General features: G+C 44.2%; 1 protein-coding gene across 11 annotated transcripts in view; it reads right to left on the bottom strand.

The window, feature by feature from the left end:
• Positions 1–20479, bottom strand: part of UBAP2 (ubiquitin associated protein 2) — a 1758279-nt gene that overhangs the window by 298661 nt on the left and 1439139 nt on the right. For 10 of the 11 annotated variants that reach the window (XM_069626852.1, XM_069626853.1, XM_069626850.1 and 7 more), the window contains 2 exons: positions 19093–19189; positions 18684–18791 (listed from right to left, as the gene is read on the bottom strand). In XM_069626852.1, the coding sequence (XP_069482953.1) occupies positions 18684–18791; positions 19093–19189 (205 nt within the window). The remainder of the gene's footprint in view (positions 1–18683; positions 18792–19092; positions 19190–20479) is intronic. The other variant, XM_069626859.1, reaches the window with a different exon arrangement.

The following is a 20479-nucleotide window of genomic DNA, read 5'->3' as shown; positions in this document are numbered from 1 at the left end:
GTTGGAGGGCTTCTGTGGAGAAGCCTGCCAAAAAGTGGAACAAAGGGCACGGCCTTGGTTGGAGTTAGAGACAGACACAAACGCCATTTTTGAAAAGAGTTCTGGCGAAAATACCCAACCAGTGATTTTATATTAAATAAATAAACACTGAATAAGCACGACAAGCACTGTTTGCTGGGAAAGAGTTCATCGCGGGGCCGCCACGTTCCAAAAGGATTTTCTTCCTAATTTGCTCGGACTGTATGCAGAGTAGTTCGTGTTGCCGTGCTTTGATTTACAGAGCAGCGGACGTCTTCTCTGGTTGCACCGCCTTGCCTGGACTAGAAACTAACAAAGGGCTTTCCCTGCGTGAATACTCCGCCCCCCTCTGGCGTGCACATTGTTGGGGAGAAGCATAAATACACTGGCACCAGCGCTTCCGCGCGCGCACCAAATAAGCACGACAAGCACTGTTTGCTGTTCGTGGTGCGCGTCGCGGGACGCGCTGGTGTCGGTAAGCCTTTCTCGCATGATAATCTTAGGATTCTAATCTGTAGGGTAGAATGATGCTTTTTGATCGTTCAATTACCCCCTCAGTGACCTCAACTTTCAAGAACTTCGTGAGACTAATCCTAAGCTCTAGATCCCTATTAGCTTGTGGGGAGGAGGGACGCCGGGTTCTGCAGAAGCTGCTAAGGGTAATCGTTTGACTGCACGGGAGGGTAGAGGGCAAACAGCTGTATATGGTCTAATATGCAGTAAAAAGGCCGCATCATTTAAGTGTTTCCTGCTGGTTTCATAACTCTAACAGGACGCTACATTCTTTCTGTCTAATTATATCAAAGTTTGGTGTTTAAGACTTCTAGATTGTAAGTTTTCGGACATGTCTGGGTCTCTATATGCCCCTCAGTATTAAATAAGATCTGAAAGGTGTATTGACACCACTTATTTGTATTAGTTTAAGTCTTGAAGTCATTTATTTTGATAGACCCCAAATATAATACCTTCACCCAGATATATAAAAAAACAGTTACATCCTTTTCCTTCCTATTCACTTGGGATTAAAGACGCCGAAGTAGCGTTGAGTATGTTTACTCTAGAGGGGCTGCAGCTGGTCCCTCCACTAGGAGCTCTCCCACACAGGGAACCAGACTGTACGATGATATTTTGTCAGCTCCTTTAATAGTTACACCAGTAAAAAAAAACATTAAAGATGGCTATGAATATGCCATTACCACCGCCCCCTCCTGAGCCGAGCGATTCAATGCTACTGGAGTCAGAAGCAATCGTACACTCGTCTATTGTTTCCATCAAAGGCCCTACGCAGGCCCAAGAAGACGATATAATAGATCCTCTTCTGATAGATGGGAAGACAAGGGAGGAGGTTAACTGTGCCAGAATCCTCTTTCCTGGACACCCCTCCGGATTTCATTCAGCTGACGCAGATTGAATCCTCTAATCCCTTTAATGAATTGAATCTGGGTAACACATCTGAGACCGGTATGCTCCTTCGGGACATATTGCAAGAACTTAAAGTCCACTCTACTGGATTTATGGAAAACCGTATTCTAATGGGTAGACAAATTGCTCAGACTAACAGATTGAGGCACTTGAACTTTTGCCCACAAAAATCATCACTAAATTGATGGTTACCGGCTTACTTCCCACCAGGGTTGAGTCGGACAATCCTGCCTTAAAAAATATGCCAGCCCCACAACTGAATCCTGAGGCTTTGAAAGCTTCTGATGTACTACCTATATTTAAGAATAAAAATCTTAGAGGTAGAAGAGGGGAGCGGGAAAACAAAACAAGTCAACAAAAATAAAAATTATCAGAACAAAAAAAATAACCAGAAGAAGGGACATGCGTCCTTCAATAAAAGAAGCAAAATTGCGAAAAACTCTTGGAAAAATCTAATAGCAGAAGAACCGGCTGTGACTTCTGACCAAGAGGCTGATAAAGAAGAACCTCCTTACAATGGTCAGGAGGGAGAGTATAGTCATGCGAAGAACTCTCTGACTGATGCAATGTCCCACAAGAGTTTGACTTCAACATTAGTCATGTGACTCAGTAACACGAAGGAAGATGTAAGTACCAAAAATAAAGGCACAAAACCCCAAAAAGTGACATATGATCTCTTTACAAAACAGAAAAATCCAAAGCTAGACCATATTACCACCTCCTTGAACCCACGGGCAATTAGAGTTTTTAACAAATATCACACCGCAGGTGGCTCAAATTTCAGAATCAAGCGATTTAGCAACTTCCGTTCCTCCTACCCAAGAAAATTGTGTAGAGGATCTCCCCATGCAAAAGGCCCCCGATACTAGCCCTCGTGAGACACCTGCCTTGAGTGGAACGGAGATAAAATCCCTTATTAATGCTGCTGTAGAAGCGGCTTTAAAGGAGAGACATTGTCACGATTCTTTGGCCATAAATCGTTCCACTGGTGTGACTAAGCCATTGACAATGGGGTCTCAAACTACTTTGGGCCCATTGGCCCCCCAAATCCAAAAGACGACTAAAGAAACTGGAGTAATAAATTCAAACAAAGAAAAATATTCTGTGAGCCCATGTGTGATGAAGAAATAAATTGGTAATCTATCTACCGCGCCTTCTTTGACCGAAACGGGAGGTTAAACTGCTTATAAGTACTCCAATCGCAGATGCATTGAAGGATAAAACATTGCAGGAAGCACAGGCCTCTAAAGTCTTGGCCGGTATTTCCAAATCACCACAGCCTAAGCAGCAAGTGATTAGGGGAGGGTCCCCCACCTTGAAGGTTACGGATTTTACTACATCCATCCCAATGGAAACATTCCCTTCACCTCAGAGCCGTCGCTCTGTATCCCTGCTAGACCACCTCGACCATTAAGGGAGGCCCTGGAAGGGAGGGTGCCCAAACATTACATGGATACAGAATTTAAACATATCCCTTGGATAACCCCATGCTTTTTGGATTTTCCAAGTATTCTAATTTTCCCTCTCTTTGAGTGTGGCTTTCAGCCTTCTATGAATAGAAATAGAACTCTGCAGCTTCTTAATGATATCCCCAATTTAGAAAATTTGACCACTGCAGATTTCAAAAGGATGGATTTTTTACATCCCTACTGTTATGACCATGTTAGAATTGTATTCTACTCTAAACTGGTATATCGGAACGTTCTCTTGGAATTAGATGAATTTAACAAGAGGGGATTCGATATCCTACATTTTGGAGATGGAAGTTTGCAATCGGAATTACCTAAACTCAACCAAGCACAAAGACCTGGAGGCCTGAGTGATCCGGAGCAAAAAAAAAAAAAAGAGTCAGATCCTCCAGGAGCACGACTCAAACTAGAGATGGCTAGCCTCGAGCTTGAGAGACTCCATTGCCAGATTGCAAAATCTAAAACTGTAACATTAGCAGTAAGTATCCATGTTTCTATTCTCTCCTGGAATTCAAGAGGGAATTCTCATCTGTCGTCTTGTGTGGAATTATGTAATTATTTGAGAACAAAAAATATTATTTGCATACAAGAAACGTGGATGACCTCGCCCACTTAGATAGACGGTTTTGAATGCCATCACCTTCTCGCCTCCCAAGGGAGTTTAGGCCGACCCAAGGGGGGACTCCTATTAGCAATAAAGCTGGGCTTGGGCATTAATATTGTTGAAACTTTCACCATTTCCCCTGTGGAATTAGGCGCGATCCTAAAGCTTGAAAACTTTAATTATATACTAATCTGGAACATATATTGGTCACCAGGAATAAACATCTTTGAAACTACCTCAAACATGGAAGAAATAATGGAGAAATACCTTTATATCTATCCAGTTATCCATATTGTAATAATGGGGGACCTGAATACTAATCTATTGTTGGAGACAAACGAAATATTCACCTCCTTGAACCCTACACTCTGCCTCACAATGGGGGACCAAGGGGAAACTCAGGATCTTCATTTGAAAAATTCCGTGTAGAAAAAAGGAGATTGATTAGGTTGGTCAACATTATTCAAAAACTGGGGCCTGAAATCGGCTCACCTAATCCTGAACCCAGACGTCCCATATATAACTTGGACATCAGGGACCAGGTCTTCTCCTATTGACTATATGTATGTTTCCACTGACGTTTTCAATTTGATTGAAAGCTTTGGACTAACTCCCTCCCCTAAAAGTGACCATAAAATGCTGGAATTGAATCTCAGCATCGGTATAAGAAATCCTGAACCCCTGGAGAGGCTTCAGGATTTGCTTATAAATAATGGAAGTAATAGGATTTGTTGGCATCCGGGAAATGTTTCTAAATGTAATAACCTCTTCTGTAAAGAACACACAGATTCCACTTATGAGGAAAAAAAGATGAGGTTCACACATGACCACTTTGGCCCATATATTAAAACCTTAATTGAAAGTCCACAAAAAAGACGGGTAACCTTCCCTCCAAACAACATTTACATAAATATGATTCTGCTGTCTATTTAGAAAAAATTGCGCTGCGTCGCTCTCTAAGACAAGTACATCGTCTGAATATAGATGATGATATCAAATCAAGGGGGATTAAAGGTATCAAGCAAGTAAACTGGTGCAAATCACAAACAAACTACTTCAAGAAGATAATGAGGAAATGCTGATTTCATTAAAAAATAATTCCATTTAATTGCATTTTTGGCAGCTCAAACAAATCCTCTAGATCTTCCCGAACTCTCAATCTGAATCCAATTAACAAGCTTATATGGAAAAATCATTTCGAGAACTTATATGGTGGTACACAGGACGTGGGCTCTTTGAGATGTAACTTCAAGACCACACCTTGGCCTGGTAACTTCGATTATTATGATAAGAGAGGATTACAAGATCCAGTTCTTCCCGCGCTGCAGGACCTAATGGGCTCTCAAACATCCTGTTCAAGGAAAACTCAGACATTTGGTATAAATCACTTTTTCTACTCTTTGATGATATAAGCCGTACTAGATGTATTCCATCCTCATGGAATATGAGCTACATAATTCCGGTCTACAAAAAGGGAGATCGATCCATGCCATCTAATTACCGGCCAATAGCTCTCCTTGATTCAGACTCTAAAATCTACGCTAGTCTTCTTCTACAAAGAATAGAAACTTGGGCCATAACTGAAAAGATCTATTCTTTCGCACAATTTGGCTTTAGAAAGGGGATTGGAACATTGGCGGGCGGGTTGATAATTTCACTCCTACAAGAATTGGGATGGCAAAAAGGGGCGAGTCCGGTTTATCTGGCAAGCTTGGATTTATCTCTTGCGTTTGACCTGGTAAATAGATCAATCTTATGGAAGAAGTTGTCATATATGCAGTTACCTCGTGAATTGCTAGCCATCTTGATTCACCTCCATGAAGGATCAACCATACAGATTAGGTTAAACAACAAAGGCCTCCTCTCAACACCTATTAAGACTTCAAATGGCCCCCGTCAAGGGTGCATCTTCGCCCCAACCTTGTACAATCTTTATACTTCAGACATAGGTCAGGCGCTATGTCACGCTGCCTTTATACAACCAATGCTGGAAGGCAAGGAAAATGTGCTGGTGCTCATAAGCGGACGACTTTCTTTTATTCGATAGGTCCCCGATAGGACTTCAGTACCTATTGACAGAATTTGGAAAATATATGGAAACGAACACCTTGGTAGTAAATCCTCTAAAATCGCTAATCCTGTGTTTAGCAGGAAAAGGGAGACCACTTTTGAAAAACTGGAGTATGGGGTTGCACAAGTTACCCATCAGAAGCTCAATGATCTATTTGGGTTTTCTGGTTAACGCAAAAGGAAATAATCTATCGATCTCTACACACTTCCTAACTAAGGCTAAAGCATGTGCGACTCAACGGAGGGTGGTTGATTTAAAATTCGGAAATTTCTCTCAATCCCTGTCTGAGATTCTAAAAGTGTAAAGCAACCCCCAAGATTTTGTATGGTAGTGAAATTCCATTCATAATGGGCAGACTTGACCTCCACAGACTTGAGACAGTTATTCTGAGGAAAATGATGGTCTTACTGCCCAATTGTGTCCCTTTACACGCAATTCGGTATGAATTAGGACTACAGTCATTTAAGAGTATAGTGCAATGGAAATGTATCTCTCTGTTTCGCCAACTCTTAATCCAAACTCAAAATAATTTGTACTATGAGTTGTCTGGTAAGTTGAAACAAGGAAATCTGAAATCTGTTTTCTTGACCAAACTTATGAATCTATCGCTAACTTTATTAAATAGTGTTGGAGTCCTGATATCAACGTTAGTAACAAACCCAAGAAAAGTGAAACAACTCTACAAAATGCAGATTGGGCGACAACTATTAGCGAACTCTCCTCATATAGATTGTATGCACACATGATATCATACTACAAATATTTAGGAAACATGGAATCCTACCTATACATTTTTCCTAATAGAGGTTACCGTAACATCTATATGAGATTTAGATTTAATGTTCTACTCACGGGGGAAATTATTTCCGCAAGAACTAAAGGGCCTGATGTATCATTTTTGTGCAGGTACTGTAATTCTCAAGATGTAAAAGAAACCCTAAAACATCTGCTATTGGATTGTCCTAAGTTGGTAGAAAAAAAGACTACTCTATTTTGCAAACTTTGTATCATATGTAACAAAAGTAATTCCAAATCAAGTATGGAAACACATGTTATTTGACAAGAAAATTTCCCGGCAGTTAGCAATTGTAAGGTTTTTGAAATCAGAATGTGGTTTATCATGAAGATTGTAAAATACTTCAGGGAAATTTCAGTTCATAGTTGTGTAATGGAATAGTCTTTTGTTTCAAAATGGAGTTAAGTATGTCTTTTTCTTTTAAAATTTGTATCTGTTGTTTTATCTTCCTTTTAACTGTTCTATTCATTTTAAATTGTGGTTTGTAAAGGTTTTGTTTATAAAACCAAATAGAAATAAAGATTTATTATTTATAAATAAACCGGCGGTATCTTTAACATTGCACCAAAAAGTGGTGTGTTTAAAATCAATGGGAAAATCCCATAGGAAATATTCTGATGGAATATTTCGCGTGGTAACCACTGCCACCAGCCAGAAACTCGACAAGGGGGGACTGAACAGTGCCTCCTTGGAAATAGACCCAGGGGCAATCGAATGAACCCCTTCCAGTACTTCCACAATATGATGGTTTGTACTGGTCCTGTTCACAATTTTGGACTAGTAAAGTCAATGGAGACTTACATGCCCTGGGAGACAGTAGTCAGTCCCAGGGTATGGAGTCTATGTTTGGGGTCACTAGGACACCCCCGTGTTACTGCATTGAGGGTGCTGTGTAACACATACACTAAAACAGATGATACCCTATGGAGTAAAAGACCCCATGGCCCATATGCACACAATAAATCAAAGACATACGTCAAATCATGCCTAAGAGTGGGAGGAAGAGAGTCTCTCTTAGTAGGAGGAAAAAAAAACCAAAATCCAGCAAAGCTGCTGGGGGACTCACTAGGTTTGGGAAATTAGCCTTAAGAGAATTCTCCCTAACAAGCACAAATGTGACTTATTCGGGTTGAGAGAGAACCCCAGCTGATGAAAGTATATCAGCAAATCTCAGGCAGGAGGGATTCACCCTCTTGGACAACCCCGCCCTCACCAGCCAGTCGTCCAAATAAGGGTAAAGATGATGGCTCTCCAAGCAGAGAAGGCCTGCCACTGCATTCATCAACTTTGTTAAGACACAAGGGGCTGAGTTCAGGTGGAAGGGCAGCACCTTGTACTGAAAATGGCACGAAAATCGTGAATCGCAGCAACTTCTGATGCGGTTGGTTGATGGGTACATGCAATTACACATCCTTGAGGTCCATTGAACACATCGAGCCCCCTGCACACAGAGACTCGGCTATGTGCACAGGAGTTACCATCTTGAAGCGTTCTAGCTGTAAAGACAGATTCAGAAATTTTAGGTCCAGGACAACCTTAAGGCCAGCCTGGTTGTTTTTGGGTAGCACAAAAATCCTGGAATAGTACCGGGTCGGTCTGAAAGAGGAACCAGTTCCATCGCCTGCATCTCCATGAGCAAAAGGACCCCCAGTAAAGGAGCAGGAGGCCAGTCTGGCAAAGAGGGGGAGATGATGGTAGAGGGAAAGGAACATTCAAGCCAGTGGAGACTAAGGATAGGATCCACGGGTTGTTGAAAAGACGCTTCCAGGTATCCTGGAAAAGAGCTGTGTTCCCAGACCTTGACGTCACTGCTTCTTGGCGTCATAGGCAGGAGGCAGAGGAGGGGGAGGGGAAAAACCAGCGCAAAGTCCTCTGCTGCTTCCTCTTGTTGCCGCTGGGCGACCTGTCGGGCTTCAGTGTACCGCAGTCCCAAAACCCCTTGAAGCTGGAGAAAGCGAGTGTTTGAACCCAGTCCTGCCCTGGAACTGAGGGAACTATCTCTGTACTGGTTTTGTTAGGATGGCCAAGGACTTTGCATTTTGAGCAGAGCTTTTCTTCTCTCAACTCGTCATCGGTTGACAAATGAAAAAGGTCCACGCCCTCCAAGGGCAGATCCAGGATGGGCTCCTGCAGGTTAGATGAAAACTTAGTGGCGTGCATCCACACAGGCATTCTCGTCTCGACACTAAGGCACAAACCTCTGCTGGCTGTGTCGATGTGGGAGACTGAAGGCTCCCCAGTGGATACTACGGAGAGGATCCAGGGGGCCGCGAAATTCTGGCACCAGAAATGTGTATGGAGAGCCTGCTCCCCACCGGAGACACGTGGACCCGAAGGGGTGTGTCATGCCTTCTTTCCCTCGGAGGCTGTCGCTGAAGAGGGGGACTGGAAAAAGCCCTTACCCCCAAACCCCCTTTTTGTTGCTTGCGCCGGCTCAGACGGCAAGCGGTCCGGCTGCCTGGATCTGCGTCCCTGGAAGCCGCGGAACGCTCCATATGTATGACCTTTTTCCGAGTGCTGCTGAGATTGGGTGTACGATTTGGGCATGGTCTGTCAGGATGGATAAAGACTTTGCCGTTTGAGAGCGATTTTTCTTTTTGTCCAGCTCCTCTTCTGTAGGAGAGTGGAAGAGCCCCCCTCTTCCTCGAACGGTAGATCACGAATGCGCTACTGGACATCCAGGTTGAATTTTGTTGCCCGGAGCCAGGCTGTTCTTCTCATGCCCGTGGCAATACAGATGGCACGGCCTGAGGTGTCGATATGAGCCACTGTGGATTCCATGAGGTCATGCGACACCAGCTTGGCGTCTGCTAGCCCCCCCTTAAAGCATGATTGGCTGTGGGTGGGGAGTTCCGGGAGGAAGTCTGCAATTTCCCACCATAATCTCTAGTTGGCAGCAGCCAACATGGCATGGGCATGGCCATTGCCTGACTTAGATGTAAGGAGGCGTTGGAATAGAGTTTCTTGCCATATGCCTCCAAGATCTTCTCCTTGCCTAGCAGCGCTGCAGAGAAAGAGGCCGAGGACGACTGAGGCTTGGAGTATTGACGCCCCCACGATCACTGAAGAGTGTGGTTGAGGATGGGTCGACCGCAAGTGTATCCCCATCCACACCTGCCTGTACTTGGCGTCCAGGCGTTGATTGACCGGCTGGGCCGACTGGGGTTTGAGCTAGGCCCTTCTTGGCCAGGGAGACTACATCGGTCTGCATAGGAATCCCCAATTTGGCAGAGGGGTGTTGCGTGAGGACTTCAGCCAGAAACCCCACTGCGGGCTGCTCAACCTCGGGTTGGGGTAGGCCCAGGTACTCCGCCAGCCCAGCCAGATGTTCGTGGAAGGCCCTGGCTGAAGATGGCGGTGGTCGGTCATTTTTTCGAAAAAATAATGTCGAAATTCCGTTTTTTAAAATTATATATTTATTTTGGGGTTCGGGATAAAAAAAATAGGTAAAAAAAATAAATAAAATCGAAGGGGGGTTGGGCTGAACCCCCCCCATTTCGAAAAAAAATGCACCTTTTTTTCGACATTTTCTTTCTTGAAAAAATGACTTTCGACATATTGGTTTCGAAATTATGACTATAAACCGAAGATGAAATGTCCGGATCCTCCTCCTCGTCCTGGAGGATCCTGTGGAGGAGGAGTAGATGGCGCCGGAGGCTGGGGTACAGGGACTACAGTCAGAGGCTGCGGAGTTGGCAGCGGAGGCGGCTGCACCCCTCTGAGGTGACTTTATGAGGCCGAGGAACTTCTCAAAGAGCACCTCCTCACTGGCCAAAGAGGTGGCAGGGGGTGCCGACGGGGTAGCAGGGAGCTGCTGGAACCGCTGGGTAGCCTGTCCATATGGACGCCAAAGAAAGCCGCCTTGCATAACTGAGGGGTACTGTAGGCCACCTACCTGGTTGAGGCCAGGCCCGCCTCGACACTCCTTCGCCGAATTCCTGGAATGCCGCTGGACGGGTGCCTCTTTCTAGCACGGCGGCCATTTTGTCAAGCTGCCTGCCACGGGCAGCGACATGGTGCTCAGCCAGATGGGCCCGGCCTCGTCCAAGACTCTTGCGTGTGGAGCACAAGGCCTACCCTGCTCCTCGGGCCTAGGTCCGGTAGGTGCGACACCCTCAACCCAGGGGTCGGTAGAGCTGCATTTAGGTGCCCCCTCAGACATATTGCCGGTATTAGGGCATAGCCTCTCGGCCATGGTGCCGGTAAGAGGGCAGAGCCCTTCGGGTGTAGTCCTGGTAAAAGAACCTTCCGGTGCCGCAACACTGTGCCCGGGAGGATTCGAGGATCCCAAGACCCGAAGGCATGTAGCTGAAGCAGCCTCGGTGCACGTGTCGGTAGAAGGACCTGACCGGTCCCTCTAGTGCGGGAGAGTCCCTGGGAAGAAGTCTCCCTTGTAGGGTGCGATGGAGAATATAGGCCCTACCTTGGGCCTGGTTCGATGCTTCACAAAGTTCTCGAGATCCTCTGGAGGCGACCTCTGGAAAAGCTCCCTCCACCTGGCTAGTCCGTTCCATATTGTGCACTACCAAGGCTATTATGGACATAGTCTGTGGTACAAAAATGACCAGAGTTGGTAGAACACGTCCACTGCCACCAGCCAGAACTAGGAAATTGTCTATTTATTTATTACATTTGTTATACGCCCAAACCATGAGGTATCACGGCGTAGTAACAGACAATGAAGATACAGTGTTGGTGTTAAAAACAAGGCATTAGGACGGTTGATACACATTTGCAATTATACATTTATACAATTATATACAATTATAAACACCTATGTACAGTAAAGATTATGAGTTTGGTCTGGGATGTCAGGTGTCTGGGAGGGACTCAAAACATGGTTATTCAACCAGTTCCAAGTAATTTTTTGAATAGGCGACTAAAAAGTCACAGTAACAGAAAGAAGGGGGATACTAGGTATCCCTTTGGCACTCCACATAAGGTGGTGTGGACCAATCTCTCAAGAGTATAAAGGATTGAGCGAGATACTAAGGATCTCTCTATCCTCAAGAAGGGTAGTTACTTGAGGATATAGAAAAAGAATCTTAAAGAAGGACCCTAATGGTCCCCAGCAACACTGCCCATAAGGAGCTGTGTGCTGCAGTAGTACAACACAGATGCATTTAGGAGCTATGGAGCAGACCGACTCCATAGTACTAGTAGAATACAAAGAATAGAGTACCAAAAGACAGAGCCCAGAACAATGAATGAGTGGAAAAAGGCTCCACTCATTCAGGATTGAAAGAAAAGGTCCAGATTAAGCATAACAATGATAAATCTCCCTAACAGTGTGTTTACCCAAAGCCTCTGCTAGCACTCCCGACTCCTGGGGGGCTTTCTCGGGCAGAGGGACCCTCAAGAACTCCACTAGGCCCTGAAGGCAGTCATAAAAGGCCTTAAAAGATGTAGAGGACTCGTCTTCCTGGGTGTCATCGTCCCACCACCCACCCCCTTTTCACAAACAGAGGGGAGTCTGGGCCCTGGAACAAGCAGCGCTGGAAGAATGGGAGAGGTACCCAGAGGAGGGGCACAGGAGGCACCAACCATGGGATGACCTTCACTATATCCTTCAGGAGTGCCTTCATCTGGGGGGGAATCCATGAGGAAGAGGAATCGATTGAAGAAGTGGTCCTCGCAAGCCAATGGGTCCCTAAGGGCCCAACCCTCTGAGGCACAGGGTCTCTGCTCCTGGTTAAAGTGCCTAAGGCTGCAATGGGTAGATGTACCCCCGAGGAGACAAGATGCCTGTACCATACAATCCGCTTCGAGGGAAGGGGACTGGGATCTTCCTGCAGAGCCTATTCAATGGGCGAAAGCACAGGCGGAACCAGAGTTGGATCCAAGATGGCCGCCGGCCTGGCAGGCTCCGCCATGTGCCCATCTCATTTAAAGCACTGTGCCATGCCCTGAGCCACGAGGCCTTACATATGGGAGGATACACCTTGAGCCTTGCACCCGAAGGTAGGCACTGAGCGCTCAGCCAGATGGCCGGTAGTCTTAACGCCCTGACTCAACATCAGAGCAAGCTCCGGTAGGCTGGACACCCTCGGCACCTTTGCTGGTAGCTGTGCTTCATGTTGCCGAGCACAGACTCTTGGAGGTGGCACTTGACGATCCCTTAGCTCTTGGGGTCGAAGAGGACGAACTTTATCGCCCCTCGGAGGAAATCTCAGTAGGGCCACTGAGCCTCCCAACTTGGGAGCTGGTGGTCTGGATGGCCTCAGGACCGCTGCTGCAAGAGTCGCGGTGCCCCTCGGTTTGGGAACTGGTAGCATTAGAGGCCTCGGGCCTGCCAGTGCCTGAATCCGAGGAACCCCTATCCGTGGGAGCCCTAGGGAAGGAGTCAAAGCGCTGTGGAGCCATGCTTAACAGAGGGCCTACCTTGTCTTGATGAGGTCCTGGAGACGAAGCCCTTAACTTAAGGTAGGGTGGAGAAGTGTGGAAATGTCCCTCGACTGCAATAACCGATTTTTCAATGCCCTGTGACCGAGAGCACTGCAAGCTGAATATGCGTCCCCGTTGTGGTCGGGCCCCAAACACTTAAGATAGAGTGCATGGGGGTCCGAGGCCAGGAACAAGCGGTCACATGAAGCACATCTCGTGAATCCTCCTGCAGCCGACATGCGAGACAGCAAAGGGAAGTTAAAGCATGAAAAAATAAAAATGGGGAGCAAGCGGAAAGCCCAAAAGGTCTCCGACAGGTCTGTCACCATCCGTGCGGAAAAAGGGACAGTGGAGAGGCGCCAGATGACATGGCCTCAGCGGGCGTTCCCACACCCCTGCACGCTATTCTACATTTAAATGGGAAGCTTTTTTTTGCTACCAAAGTTTCCGGTACCATATTGGGGTACGCCCCACAAGGATGGAGGAAAGGGGACGGGATGTACAAGTATAGTGGAGTACACATTTACGAGAGCAATTAGGATACCTGGCAAATTTAGGCAGGTCACTGATGGTGTCAAATATGCAAGGCCTTGAAGATCGCGGCAGCGCGTTGCTGGCAAGTGAGCAGGGCTAAAGAATTCTGTAGCCGAGACAACTATTTAATCACTACAGGAACAGACCTTTTTAAAAATATTACTATGTTTTGACAATCTCTTGTCACTAAACCTATTTTAACAGAAAATCCTCACCAAACAAAGGCTAACGTGGTTTAAGGAAGAACACTAAAAAACAAGCTGTCAGTGATGAAAATAAGTCATTCTACACAGGTTGAAACATCTATTGCCAGTAGGTATTATAAGAGATTCTGAAAGCAAAAAAACTATGAAGAAATGGACTTCGGAAACTATTAGAAGGGGTTGGGAGAAAAGATTGAAGCTTTTGGGGTATTGGTGTTAGCAGGATGAAGTGAAAATGATACAATCAGGGGTGTAAATACAACCAGCCCAGAGGCTCCATGGGTCAAACATTTTTTCACTGTATATGATACAGTGGGAAGCAATGTCCAATGATATCTCAAGTGAGAGTCCCCATGATGAGGTGATAACATTCATTCTTAGTCCAAGTGAGATGAAAAAGGCCATTACAGCTTCAGCTTCTGGAAAAAGCCCTTGTCCAAACAACGTTTACCCTGTCAATATATGTAAAATGGATGAACCTTTCTTGGCTGAGATTTTATAGGTCTTCTTTAATTCAATAGGTAGGCCATTTAAAATACCAGAGTACTGGAAATTGGCAGTTCTCATACAATTTTTTTTCAAAAGCAAAAGATGTGATGCATTGTGTTATAGACTTATCCTTGCTGGATGGTGGGAGCAAGATTCTTGGGAGTGTAATGCATGATTGACATTTGGCCTGGATTTGAGGGTCCTACTCCTTTCAGGAATAAAGTATGGCTTTAGAGAGGGGGCAGAAAGACCAGAGCAGATATTAAACTTTAATGCTGGACATTGGGTACAAATCTATGCAGCCTTTAGGCCCTCTCCAACACTTCTGATTGTGTGATGGGAACACATTATGGGCACTGCTACAGCAGCAGGTCATTAAAAACTCTCTCAAGAAAGCTGAACACACTATACAGATCTAACATTTAGAGAGTAAACTGACAGACATTTCAGATGTTTCCACTCTTGGTGGCCACCCCAATCCTGTACAGCTACATGCCGATGACTTGGTCCAACTGACCAGGCCCCCAAAGGCATTACCATTCTGTGATCTTCTGTTCTTTTAGTGGATGATAGGGGCTTATCTATCCATAACGTAGTCTCCAAACCATGGCTAGTAGCTTAAAGAAAGAGCCCCTCCCAAACACAACCAGTTGAACGTAAATTGAGAAGGGCCTAAATGGGTTGAGAGCTACGATTATTTGGGTATCTCCATCTCAAAGAAGTCGAAAGTGTTTAAAACAAGTAGCCAAAATGGCTTTGTGCAGCAAACCGGTTAATGCAGCACGTTTCGCTTTCGCCTGTTCAGTGGGGAGAATTTTGGTTCTGTCAATCAAAGCCTGTCAAGCAGAGAGTCACAGATGCACATAAATTGGCTCTAGTGCAAAATACTTTTCATAATATTTTAAAGCTGCCATAGTCTACAACCTCACTCATTCTATTGAAGATCCTATGATAAACCAGCCTACTATATTATGGTGCTCAATATGGACCAAACTAGAAAAGGTCTGCAACTAGGAACCTCTTGTGAGATGTAACGAAAAGTGAGTTAGCCAGAAGAATACCTTGGCTGTCATGAGTTCAAAAAGAGTTAACCAAATTGGTCTTGAGGTGGTTCACAAATCACTAAATATCTCGATATACAAAAGGTTCCCAGAGAACACATGAGAAGTTAAAATCCATTCAAAACAATCCTGATCCCAGAAAAATAGCTAGTATGGATTAAAAGAAACACGTTTTCACATTCAGACTAAATTCAGATTCAACCAGTGAACAAGGATAGAGCTGTTTTGCAAGATGGTTCGCCTTTGTGTAGGGAATGCACTTGCACTTTAACAATAGAAGATTAGTTGCATTTTATGTTATTCTCCCCAAAATATGCTGCAATTCATCAAACTGTCACTGGTACTATGGAAAAATTGTTTAAGCACGTGCCTGCACACACTTTTATTGTTATATAATGATCCTGTTCTTTTTTGATGTTGACAATTTTTTAAGGGTACAATGAAAGTGTGATTGATACTTTGATTCTATGCTATATTGTATGTTCATATCCGTCTTAAACTCATTGATGAACTTGTGTATGATCCTTTCATGGATTTTTCTGAAATGGAGTAACATTCAATTCAAAGCAAGAGTTTCCAAGATTACATTTTTTGTAAAGAAAAACTGCTTGAAATCCGAGCATAAATCAGAGAGCTTTTGCACAAAACCTAGTTACTAGTCTGAATAGGGCAGCAAAATAAAACCAAAAAAAAATAACATCTCTTTTTAAAAGAGATGATTAGTCTAGCTCATTTGGCAAATAAGTAACCGTGGTGTTTACACTGAATGGGAGCCAATCATGCAACATCCTCCTACTCTGAAGTTGCTTTTTCCCAGTTGACAGAAAGAAGTTGCCTGTTTAGAAAGAAATGTAGTCTGCACGAGATTTCAACCTAGTAAGATCAAACTGTCAATTGCAGTTCTCATTTTGACAGCAGACACAATCACCTTCTCTGGATACAAAGTTTTCCAGACAGGAAAGGGACCAAGAAGTTAATGTCCCAAGAAGGAAGAAGCAATATCCACAAATCAAGGAAAGAACATTCTGCTTTAATTGTCAACAGCTGCAAATGCTGTTTTACAGGGGTGTATGAGAAGGTGAGGTGGTGGGTTAAATTATTCCTTGTTGCCCGATATAACCTTCAATGGTGATACGCTTCTTTGTTCACCATTTCTGTATGCATGTCTGGTCAGCATATCTTTGCCATCATGCACTAAAGATCACCAGGACATCCACCAGGAGTCATCTGAGTTTATGAGGTCCCAGTCTTTTCTTTTACAAATCCTTGCCAGGCTTCGAATGAGTTATTGTTGATTTTTTTTAATCGTTTCAGTACAAAACCGGTATAGGGAAATGACATTTGGTTCCACGCCTCTTGTTGGAAGGTCTGTACTCTTGTGCCTATGCCCTTTCATTCACAACCTATGGTTAGTGCTACTTAGTTTATAGCCCCAGAAACTGTGCCAAACAGCAGTGTTGTCAAAGATACACATGTCTGCCCTTGTGAACCCAGTTACTCCTCTTTAGCATACCCTGCATGCCTCATTACTCAGTTAATCAACCATTGACCAGTAGAATAAGATTGCGACTGCCAGGGCTCTAGGGATGAAAAGATGGGCTGTTGGTAAAGAAGAAAGTCTAGGACAAAGAGTACAGACCCTATTACAAGAAAGACACGCAGGCCTCTTCCACGCTATAGCGCACTCAGTTTTGCATTATTCCCACACAGAGCTAAACAGGAATGTGGCAGGAATTGCTATCACAGATCTGACAAACAAGTAGTGCTGTATTGTCTAGACCAAGTAGGCCTCAAAATGAAGGCTTGTCTGGGAAATAGCACTTCCATAAAACAGTTGGTAGCTTAAAGAAGGTCACCGTATACAAGCCTTTGGAAATTGCCTGAATTTGTCTTGGCTCTGACTAAGCATCTATCCAAGTCTTCAGGTGGGAAGGCTCCAAAGAAACATTTATGGAAGCAATGCCATTAGAACAAAATAAACTATCCTTTACAAATGCAACAAGGCTATCAAAGGCAGACTATCAAAGATGAATGAGTAATATTATAACATACAGTATATGTATCCTATGTTGACAATGACTTTTGCGTACATTTTCAGCCATAGGAGACACCAAATAAATCAAATAATTGTCACTGGTTGCCTTTGTCTCTAACAAGCGATTAGACCAACTGATCTATAAACTATATTTGAATGCGACAAACTAGTTGACGCTCTCCTGTAGCTAAACTGTAGTTAAATTGGTTGCATAGGCCATCAAAGACCAACCAAAAACTTAATGAAACAGCAAAAGTCATTTAAGGTGGTTCCATAGACCTAAATAATTTTTTTCAAAACCACCTTATGCCTACTGTATAACAATGAATGCCATCAATGGGTACAGAGGTTGGAGACACTTCCTCTCTACTGTGCAATAAACAAAATCAACTTGCAACACTCCAGCAATGGATCTCAGTAAAGTGATCAATTTAGGTCCCCATGACTTGAAAGAATAATGGCAGCAAGGTACTGGCGATTCAAGTACCAAGATCTGAAACAGTGGTAGCTGTTAAGTAAACACAGGGTCTCATTCTTGATCAAAACTTCTTTTATAAAATATTTGCTACCGCTGCTCTGCCAGTTTTGCTCCTTTACTACTGAACAATTCCCTGGAACCTATCAAGCAGAGTTATATGATTGATATGCTCAGCCAGCCAAGTCAAAGACTGAATCCTGTGCTTGGACTCCTGTACATAAAATATAACAAGCCTTATCCACTGAACTATCTTTAAACAGGACACCAACTCCAGGCCACATTTGCCTGGCTCATATTTGGACAATCAGTACCACGTGACAAGGGTTACTGTCAGAGCATGTAGAAACCGTTACAATGACTAGGAGGGAGAGAAAAAGCATGCGGATGTGGATGCCAAAGCAAGAAGCAAATAGCAGAAGACTATTGCACATAGTGAAACATGCACAACTTCAGTTTGAAATGTGAATAATGCAAGCCAATTTGGTTCCACAATACACCGTTTTGAACTTAGGAGAGACGCAAACAGGGAAAATGATGTGGAAGCTGGCCAGGCTGAAGGCAACAGGCAGGCTTGTTTTGTCCGACAAACTGAAGTTCTAGCACATTTTCTTATACCACACACAATATGCCACCTTTCTGAAAAGCAGGGCACTGTATGCAAAATTAATTAGGGCAGAATAGGATCCTATAGAAAATTGGCCAAACTAAGAAGTGAGGCGTGCAGGGAACATAAGAAAATCAAGGTACACAACAGAGGCATAGGCTGAACTTTATATCGTCACTTACATTAAGAACTGCTACAGGAACTGCTACAGCACAGTTTGTGGTCCTGGTACAAAGCGGCACAAGGTACCCATGAGTTGAGAATGAAATGGAGACACGCGAGTACTTTGTACACCTATTGTAGACTAAAAAGAGTTCCAGGATTTGAGAGAAAGTCATTTAATGGGCAGGGGATGGACTAATTAATCACTTGTGTTCTGCATGATTTGCTTAATAGAATGAGGCAGTTCCCTCCCCCACTTTTCATACAGTGACAAATCACTGCATCAACCCCCAAATGCTCGGCAGCGTCAAAAACCTGGCCAAAAGTCTGAGCCTAATTTCCCTAATCACTACCTTTCCCAGGTCCAGTACCGGCAGATTTGTTTTGTGCTTGAGATGACCCACTGTAGACTGCTTTGCTGTAATCTCCTGCTGCACTGACCTGCGTCAAGTCCTCATACCCTGCCGATGGAAACCAACAGGGAGGAAAGAAAAGAAAGCATTTCAATTCAAAGTTGCTGCTATGAATAGAGGTGACAAAGAATTCAGACATCTAAAGTTTTGGTTAATTTAACTGGCCACAGTTTGCTAGTATTGCATTTGACTGCTGCAAATAGGTTTTTCTGTTAGGACACATTTTTCAAACACCTATAAAGAGGAGACGGAGACCGTTTCAAGTTTTATTTCACTGATAACTTAAATTGCTGTCCTGTGTTCTTAATGAGAACATAGCCGTATATCTTTTTATGAATGATAATCTCACCTGTCGCATAACCATGTTGTCCATATGGACTAGACTGTTGAAATGGTGTGGAAGCTGCGTTTAAATTTACCCCATGTTTGGCAGATGTTGGAGGCACCTTGGAGATAAAACATACAGAGAGTAAGCTACCGAGGCCAAAAAAAAAAATCTGCAACATACGCTTGGAAATCAAACATGCTGAACCGGAGAAGCAGATATCAAACAGGAGAATTCAACGTCAACAAGGTTTTGTGGCAACACTTCAAACAAAATGGTATTGTTCAAAAGTTCCAAAAAAGAAACCAGGTGGCTTAAAGAGAAATTACTTATCAGTAATGTTCTATGGATTCTTCTCCCACAGATTCATCTTAATCGATATCCAGAATCAGCCACTCAGAAATTGACAGGGGTCGTAGTGCCGCTCAATATAGTCGATTACTCCCCCACTCGTATAATGCCATCCCTCAATCAGACACAACGTTGTGCGTCGTATGGTTTAAGTTACTTACCTGTAACTATTGTTCTCCAGCATGGGTCTGGCATAGTCTCACAGGTTCATGAATATTCCCAGTCAAGTTGGGAATCCTCGGTAAAAGAAAAAAACAGTTTCACTTTAAAACTGTATTTGTCCTCTAAACCAATCACTGCCCTCTGGTCATACTTCCCCCATCCATTGACAGTCCTCTCCCTAAGCCCCGCCTCTGGCAAGCCATCTTCAGATTTGGTAAGCATGTAGAGTGGCAGTATGACCAAGAACAGCCGCAGAGGGAGTGTTTGCATGTGAATCCATGCCAGACCCAATAGTAACAGTTAAGAAACTTAAACCTTCTGCAGCATGAGGTCTGGTATGGATTCACATGCTCATGAATAACGAATACACAGCAGTACACATTACACAACCACGGGATGTGTCAAGGCTCAACAGATGCAATTAACACTTACCCCGGGAACAGACTCCCTTCAAGCAAACAGGTTGAGTAGCACTGCTTGGCCAACTCTGGGCTGCTCCCTGGAATCCCTGTTGACGCAGTAGAATTTTGTGAAACCTATGTGTGGACCTCCACATTGCAGCCCTGCAGATGTGGAGCAGCAGCACACCAGAAAGGAATTCCCTTGTCGCAGCGATCGCCCTGATGGAGCAGGCTCTCAAATGGCCCTACAGCGGCCAGTTCGTCAGCCGAAGACAGTGCATGATGCAGCCGGAGAACCATCTTAAGATGAAAGCTTTGGACAAAGCCTTCCCATGGTTCACAGGTCCAAAGTTCACAAACCATTGAGGAGTCTTCCAAAAACTCTTTGTGCGTGCCACGTAGAACTACTGAGCACGAACAATGTCCAGCGAATGCAAGGCCCACACTGCTGGCAACAAAGATTTTGGGAAGGAAACAGGCAAAACCAAAGGTCTGTT

This window comes from Ambystoma mexicanum, chromosome 6p (assembly GCF_040938575.1).
Source record: "Ambystoma mexicanum isolate Mex_15411 chromosome 6p, UKY_AmexF1_1, whole genome shotgun sequence".
Classification (NCBI taxonomy): Eukaryota; Metazoa; Chordata; class Amphibia; order Caudata; family Ambystomatidae; genus Ambystoma; species Ambystoma mexicanum.
The sequence above is the reverse complement of the archived record's forward strand: the minus strand, read 5'-3'. Positions and strand labels throughout refer to the sequence as shown.